The sequence below is a fragment of the Corylus avellana genome, chromosome 9 (genome assembly GCF_965113065.1).
Source record: "Corylus avellana chromosome 9, dhCorAvel1.hap1.2, whole genome shotgun sequence".
Taxonomy (NCBI): domain Eukaryota; kingdom Viridiplantae; phylum Streptophyta; class Magnoliopsida; order Fagales; family Betulaceae; genus Corylus; species Corylus avellana.
Window position 1 is genome coordinate 8,563,848 of NC_142498.1, and position 8,576 is coordinate 8,572,423.

The 8,576-nt window shown below is 37.3% G+C and overlaps 1 protein-coding gene across 1 annotated transcript; it reads right to left on the reverse strand.

Moving 5' to 3' along the window:
• Positions 1 to 843: 843 nt before the first annotated feature.
• Positions 844 to 8,076, reverse strand: LOC148583665 (histone H3-like 1). The gene is made up of 3 exons (XM_088510739.1): positions 8,009 to 8,076; positions 7,812 to 7,902; positions 844 to 966 (listed from the first exon to the last, which is right to left on the reverse strand). The coding sequence occupies exons 1-3, from the start codon at positions 8,074 to 8,076 to the stop codon at positions 844 to 846; spliced, it is 282 nt and encodes a 93-aa protein (XP_088366865.1).
• Between the last annotated feature and the right edge of the window lie 500 nt (positions 8,077 to 8,576).

Consider the following 8,576-nt stretch of genomic DNA (forward strand, 5'->3'; position numbering starts at 1 on the left):
CCCGAATTTTTTTAAAATTTTTTATAAAAAAATTAGGGTAATATAGAAAGTTTTGGATACAATTGGTCAAATTGCAAAAATTTGAAACTTTGAGGGGAGGGGGGGGGGGGGGGGGGGGGTGGATTGCCAAAATCAAAACTTTGGAGGTCGAATTGTAAATTGCCCCAAACTTTAGCGGGGTAAAATATAACTTTCCCTTCTAGTTTCTTATTTCCTTGGTCATGTTTTGAGTCTAACATTTCATGTCGTAAGTTTCTGGTTTGCTATTTAATTTCGTTTTTTTTTCTTCGGCACATATTTTGTAGAGCATGATCAAATCACAGGTCAACAGTTATATAAGGAAAAATATATGGTTTGAAAAAAAAAAAAAATTGTACTTGGGCCCAGGAGAACACAAATATGATTGACGGTATATAACATATTTTTTGGGAATTTAATCCTTGGAAAAAATAAAATCATAAATCTACAAAAATAATAAGGGATAAATACAAAATCAGTCCCTATGGTTGGCTTAAATTACAAATTGCTCCCTGTAGTATCAAAATGAATTTAAAGGTCCTCAAGGTATGCCAAAAAAATAATTTAGCCCCTGAAGTCAATTCTGTTAAAACATTTAACGGATTCCGTTAAGTGACATATCGGTGCCAATAAAATGATGACACATGTCATTCTTAATTAGAAAAATATAAATATATAAACTTAAAAAAAAAAAAAAAAAAAACTAAAAAAATTAATTTAAAAAAAAATAAAAAAGAAAAAAGGAAAGGGGTAATGGTAAACCCCTAGGCTAGGGCTGGGCTGTGAGCCACCTCCGGCGCAGATCCTCCTAGTCAACTGGAGATCCTATGGCATGATGGTAACCCACTTGGCATGGATGGCATTGGTGTCCTCAAACAGACCTACCTGGTAGGCCTTAGCCGCCTCCTGAAGAGCCAAGACAACATGGCTCTGGAAACGTAGATCAGTCTGCAATCAAAATGTCACACACAACAAAGCATTACCCAAAAAAGATTTAGGGTTAAATACCTGAAACCCCCCTAGGGTTTCACTTTTTTATTTTTTCCCCCCTAAGGTTTATTTTGTATCACAGGAGGTCCTTGTGGTTTTGGTAAAAGACCAAATTCGTCATTCCGTCCATTGACCGTTAGTTGACCTAACGGAACTCCATGTGGACCAATTAAAAGCTGACACCTGGCATAAGTTCCACGTCATCAATGATGACTGTATAGTAATATGGCACCTAATTAAAAAAAAAAAAAAATGATACAAATTTTAAATGTTGGGTTTTATTTATTAAAATGGTTTAACAAACAATTAGATTGATTAAGGGTCTAAGATATAACATAAAACAACTAAATCAACACGATTGAAAGGAGAGCAATTTCAAAAATTTCTTCACCCAAACCCTAGCCTCCGCCCAACCCAACACCACTCCGGCATCCTCCCCGGTCTCTGGCGTCCTCCCATTCTCCGGCGTCCTCCCCACCTCCCCAACCCACTGCTATTCCACGAACCCCAACTCCCTAGTCTGACCGATGAACTCATATTCTCCAACAAACCCACCGCTCTTCCATGGCCAAACCACTGCACCAACCTTCTCCAACGAACCCCACTCTCTGGTGACAGACCAATGAGCCCATCTGCATACCCTGACTCGTGGTATGTTATTTTGGGTTGCTTTTACTTGTTTCCAGTTAAATAGTGAAGAACTACACATGTATTTAAATTGTTGTTGGGCCTCTACTGCACGTGTTATTGGATTGTTGTTTTAGGGTTACTTAACAATGAATACTTTTTTGGATTGTTGTTTGGTTGGTGGACACATTGATTGATATTCAACTTTTATGCCTACTTTATTTAATGTGTGTCCTGTTAAGAAATACTTTATTCAATGGTCATACTGCATGTGTTAAGAACTTTTGTTGTTTTCTACATGTAACGTTTTTTATTCTTGTTTGTATTATCTTGAATTTTGGAATTCTGCTAACAACTTTTATGAGTAATTTATTCAAGAAACCAATTACTGCATGCATGTGTTTGGACCTTTTGTTGTAGACTGAACAATATAAAGTTTCCTATTCTTGTTTGTATTATATTTAATGTTGAATTTACTGTTTTAGGGTTTCTAGGGTTTAACTTGCACATAAGAGCCCAGTTACTGAAATAGCTAAAATACCCGTTTGTTGCCAATGTGCAGAAATGACTGCATCTATTGTTGATCTTTTCATTCACCATCATGGTTCTTTTAGTGAACTAGATTTGAAATATGTGGGAGGTGATGTGATGCCTATAGAAGGTTTGGATGCAGACAGGCTATGTTATTGGGATATAATCAACATATTGGAGGATTACTTGGAGTACATCTATGAGGACATACCAAGATTGATGTTGTACTACAAGTTTGATGATGAAACCAATAACTACATATGTGAATTTACTAACGACAAAGACATCATTGATATACTCAAAGAATTGGCTAGGGCTAGTGGGAAGACAAACAGATTGCATGTATTTGTGACTCATACTATAGATAAAGAAGTTCCAACTCAAGTCAGGTCTCCAGTGATGATGATTTCTCATTTACCCGCACAAGTTTATGTGGAAGAGCCTGCAGAAGAGCCTCCACAAAAACATGTGCAAGAGAATCCAAAAGAGCATCAGGCTACAAAGGTACAGGTTGCAAAACGAAGAGATAGGCCTAAAAAACGAATTCACACTAAGGAGGGAAAGCATACGTCCAACTTGAGTGACTTTGAACTAACGGATGGCGAGCAAGAGGACATTTTCTTAGAAAAGGATGAAGAATGTATCAGTCAAGCTAAGGACGAGACGATGAAATGGTTTCAATCGTGGTATGAAACAGAGACATCTAAGAATATTGGGGATATTTCAAACGAGTCGGATGAAGATGATGGCAATAGTGATGGTGGCATCTCGAGCATAGATAGTGATAATGTGAGTGAAGGGTCACCGAGACATGTTAGGAGGAAGTATCCTCAGTGGATGCAAAAGGCTACCTTGAAAGAGATAGTAGAACTATATATTGGGCAGGAGTTTGTTGACCCCCGTCAATTTAAGGATGCATTGCAACTTTTTGCAGTTTATACATGCGCAATGAGAAAACAAGGAAGGATTACCACCATTTGCAAGAGAACTTGTGGATGGAGAATACATGCATCGTGGTTGTATAAGAAAGACTGCTTCCAAATCAAGAGTTACATTAAAGAGCACAATTGTGGGACTCACTACAACAACAAGAAGGCATCAATCAAGTGGACTGCACACTGATATTTTGTCATCTTTCGGGACCAACCAAATTTTAAAGCAATTACATTGAAGGAAATGATCATAAGGGATTACAATGTCAATATGACTTTGTTGGCATGTCACCGAGCAAAGAGGATGGCATTGGGTATTTTGACAAGGAAAAAAGGTGAGCAATATAAACATGTGCGAGAGTATGCAAATGCATTAAGGAAGTGAAATCTTGGCACATCAACTTATATACAACGGAATGGCAGATTCTTCCAACGAATGTATGTGTCATTGGCAGCCTGCAAGAGGGGCTTCTTGGAGGCGTGTAGACCCATGATTTGTGTCGATGCTTGCTTCTTGAAGAGCGAGTTTGGTGGGCAACTGCATCCAGCCGTTGCGCGGGATGCAAATGATGACATTTATCCGCTAGCATATACTGTATGTGAGTGTGAAGATCAGTATACATGGACATGGTTTCTGAGCTATTTATTGGAAGATATTGGCAATCTGCGAGTACACACTTGGTCATTCATGTCTGATCGACAAAAGGTATAAATAAGTTGAATATTATGTATTGTTTGTATTTTTTTTAGTTAACAATTAACATGTTTTATTTTGTATTGGTAATCAGGGACTGCGTAATGCCATGGAGGATTTGATGCCTGGTCTGGAGCATTAATTATGTCTCAAGCACTTGCATGCAAACTTCAAGAAACAAGGGTTCAAGGGCAAGGCATACAAACATGCTTTGGATGGTGCAGCTCAGGCAGCTAATGAGTTGCAATTCAAACACTATCTGTCGGTCATTAGAGGTATGAGTGAAGATGCATTCGACTACATTAGCAAGATTGATCCAAGAACATGGTCAAGGCATCCATTTAGTGATTATCGTTGTAGTGATATATTAATGAACCATATTGCCGAGTGTTTCAATGCGTGGACCTTAGAGGCAAGAGATAAGCCTATCTTGGGATGCATGGAATTAATAAGGCAGCAACTAATGGCCAGGCTCAATCAAAAAAGGGCAAGAGCAGAAACTTCAAAAAATTTGATTTGCCTTAAGATTGTGAAAAAATTGGAGAGAAACAAAAAGGAGTCAAGAAACTGCATTTGCCATTGGAGTAATAGATTGCAGTTTGAGGTCGATCATAGTCATGAGCCTAGGAGGATTGTTGATCTAAGCAGAAGAACATGTGGTTGTGGTTGATGGCAACTCAATGGTATTCCATGCCCCCATGCAATTTGTGCAATTTATGTACATAGGGAAGCCCCTGAGGAGTATGTTAGTGAGTGGTATTCGATGGATACTTTTAGGAAGTCATATGTCCCCGATATATATCTGATACCATTAGCTTACAAAGAGTAGCCTATTGATCATGATGTGGAACCTATACTGCCCCTTATACCAAAAAAACAAAGAGGTAGGCCTAGAAAGGTGAGAAGAAGAGGAGAGAATGAAAATGAGCCTATTGAAACGACCAAGGTGACTCGTAAGGGGTATTGTGTACGTTGTGAAAATTGTGGTCAAACGGGTCACAATGCTAGGAGTTGCCGTGAACCAATCAATCCAAACAAGAAGATTTGGCCTAAAAAGGTTGTGAAGGCAAAGCCAAACAATGAAACTAAGGTTAGTTATTTTAACAAACTATTAATGTTGTCTTTATTTAAATAGTGAGCATGTATTTATGACATTGTTTGTTCATATGGTGTAGCGGGGAGGATCACAAGCAGCAAGTGAACCCACCACCACTGTCGACAACACAGGCCCAATTAGCCAACCAGTAGGGGTGAGTATTGAATTCAGTATGTCTTTAGTTTTTAATGTCTTTAGTTTTAAATGTCTCTTGTTGATATGGATGTGCATGTCTTTCAGATTGGAGGATCACAAGTGGGAGGACAGTTCAAAGCATGATCACGTTTAGGACAGTATAGGGCAACTCAATAGATTATTGGGTTTGCGGATGTTTTTTGATGTTTAGATAGTGGATCCAATGTTTTGATATGGGATGGATGTATTTTGGATGTATTTACATTGGATGTATGTATTTTAGATGGAGTAGATATTTTATGTTCGAGTTGTTTGGGATGGATGTATTTTGGATGTAAAATATCATCTAAAGAATCTATGCATGTAGTTGCTTCATTTTGAACCTTGAGAAAATTGTAATCAACCTTCTGTAAATGAAAAGTTAGAATCACACATTGGGATCTCATATTCAGATTTACTTTCGTTCTATCTGGTCATCAACTGGGACATTTTCTGGGAGAAATGTGTTTGAGTTGGAGAAGAGCTTGCGTGAAATTCATAGAAGATGATATCAAGTATTCAAAGAATCCATGCCTTCTCTTTGAGATAAAAAACCTCGATGCTAACTACTTCCCAACAAAATGAAAGCAAAATTAGTTTACAACAAAATGATAATTTCAGAAAACCAAGTTTACAATTCATAAGTAGGGGTACATAATTAGTTTACATTAGTTAAAAAGATACACCAGTACATAAAATTCATTGCATAAGTGCGACATAAACAACCAACAACATCATACAACATGACAAAAACAAAGCATACATAAGAAATTTCTTTCTAGCTCTAAATATGGCATTTTCCTTCTCCAACTCTCGAATCTTTTCCATATGTATGACACCTTCATTCTGGATTTGCTTAACCCTTGTTAGGTAGTTGTCATTTTCATTCAATAGATCTTCAACCCTTGCCATGCAACTGTCTTTTTCATCCTCCAGTTCTCGAACCTTCTCCAACAAAGCAGGTAGAACAGCCATGCCCCTCTTACAAGTTGGTTTGTCATGCCATTTGAAAAATCTGCAGGCAGCATTCCTCTACATAAAAGTCACTCATATCAAAGGCAAACAAAGCATACTCTTAATAATTTTATTGGAAATTGGATGTCAAGTATACTTGGCTAAACTTCTTCACAATAAATGATATCAATATTCCATCAAAATTTCAGCAACTACACAAGAGAGCAATTCATGCAACTTAATAAATCCGGGGCTCCAAAAAGATACAAAAACATTGACAGCACATGAATGAACTAGTTACATCCTGAACTTTTTCACAATAAATGATATCAAAATTACAGCAATACATGCACCAAATTTTGCTTAACCACGTGCACCAAATTTTGCTTACACTATTGATAAACAAAAGTAAGTTGAATGTTAACATCAAACATGAAACAACTCACACAAATTTTAAACAACCAATTGCACACAAACTTGAATGTTAAATAGCCTCTATTAGTGTCCACTCAACAAATGGAATCCAAAGCCAACATTCAACATTCATAACAAATTTGCAATGGAAACAAGATTGCTTACACTCGAATCGTAGGTGGCGCAACCCCATAATTGTCTGCCAGGGTTGTCCCTAATCATTGAAGTCTTCAACTGTGCAGGTAAATTGCGATAACATACAAAGGACATCTCACTACAGCCTACTAACGAAGATCCAGCTGATGAATTCGTCTGCACATCAAAATAAAACTGACTATAAATACAAAAAATAGAACTGACTTAAAATACAAGCAATAAAACTGACTTAAAATACTAGAAATAAAGCAACCTTAAATTACATAAAAAAAGAATGGAAATAAACAATGAAAAAAAATAAAAATTCGTAAAATCAATGCAGAGTTTTCGTAAAATTCGTAAAGAAAAATCAAGGTGCAGATTTTTTGCAGAACATACCTTCTCAATGTTGCAGGAAACTTCCTTTCGTTTAGAGGCGTACGTCTGACTTGATGCCATGGTGTACAAGTCTAAGATTGACAGGATCGGGTTTCTCAAATTGTGGAAGAAGGGGCTTAGGGTCTGTCGGAGAAGATATGGGCGTTGGGTCTATCGCCGGAGAGTGGGGTTCGTCGGAGAAGGTTGGTGTGGTGGTTTGGTTGTGGAAGAATGGTGGGTTTGTCGGAAAAGATGAGTTTGTTGGTTAGACTGGGGAATTGGGGTTCATCGGGGATTTGGGGTTCGTCGGGGATTTGGGGTTTGTGGAATAGCAATCGGTTGGGGAGGTGGGGAGGACGCCGGGGTGGTGTTGGGTTGGGCGGAGGCTAGGGTTTGGGTGAAGTCTCCCTAAACTGCTGCTTCTTCATTCGTGTTGAAATTTCTCTACTTTCAATCATGTTGATTTAGTTGTTTTATGTTTAAATCTTAAACCCTTAATCAATCTAATGCTTTGTTAAACCCATTTAATAAATAAAACCCAGCATTTAAAATTTGTATCTTTTTTTTTTTTTTTTTTTTCTTTTTAATTAGGTGCCATATTACTATACAATCATCATTGATGACTTGGAACTTATGCCAGATGTCAGCTTTTAATTGGTCCACGTGGAGTTCCGTTAGGTTAACTAATAGCCAGTGGATGGAAGAACGAATTTGGTCTTTTACCAAAACCACAAGGACCTCCTATGATACAAAATAAACCCAAGGGGGAAAAAAATAAAAAAGTGAAACCCTAGGGAGGTTTCAGGTATTTAGCCCAAAGATTTAACCAAACCCATCTACATAACAACGCAAAAAAGAGAAATATCACCTTGAAGTCCTGGGCAATTTCATGAACAAGCCTCTGAAGGGGAAGCTTCCTATTCAGGAGCTCGGTACTCTTCTGATACTTCCGGATTTCACTACATAACATTGAATGAAAATTATGTGTTAGACTAGACAAAAGCAATCTTATACTCATAACACAAATTCACTAAATAAGAGCAAAGAAGGGGAAAACCAACTCACCGAAGAGCAACAGTACCAGGGCAGTAACAATAGGGTTTCTTAATACCACTGGTGGTGGGAGCAAACATACGGGCGCCCTTTTTTTTATTTTAATTTTTTAATTTTTAAGTTTTATATATTTATATTTTTAATATGTTTATATTGACACGTGTCGTCATTTTATTGGAGCTGACATGTCACTTAACGGAATCCGTTAAATGTTTTAACAGTATTTGACTTCATGGATTAAATTGTTTTTTTGGTATACCCTAACGACCTTTAAATTCATTTTGATACCACAGGGAGCGATTTGTAATTTAGGCCAACCACAGGGACTGATTTTGCATTTATCCGAAATAATAATGTACCATAACTTTCAAAATTTTGTAGGACTTTTGCAAGCCATTAATATTATCACTGATCTCCGCTTCCCTTCTAAAACCAAGGCAAACATATATTATTAAAATATGTAGATGAGAAAGTATAAAAATTTGGAGACACTAAGGCCTCGTTTCATTTGCGGATTGTCTAGTCCATTGGAAAAAGATTAGCTACCACTAGGAATAGATTAACTAATCCTATTCTTTTG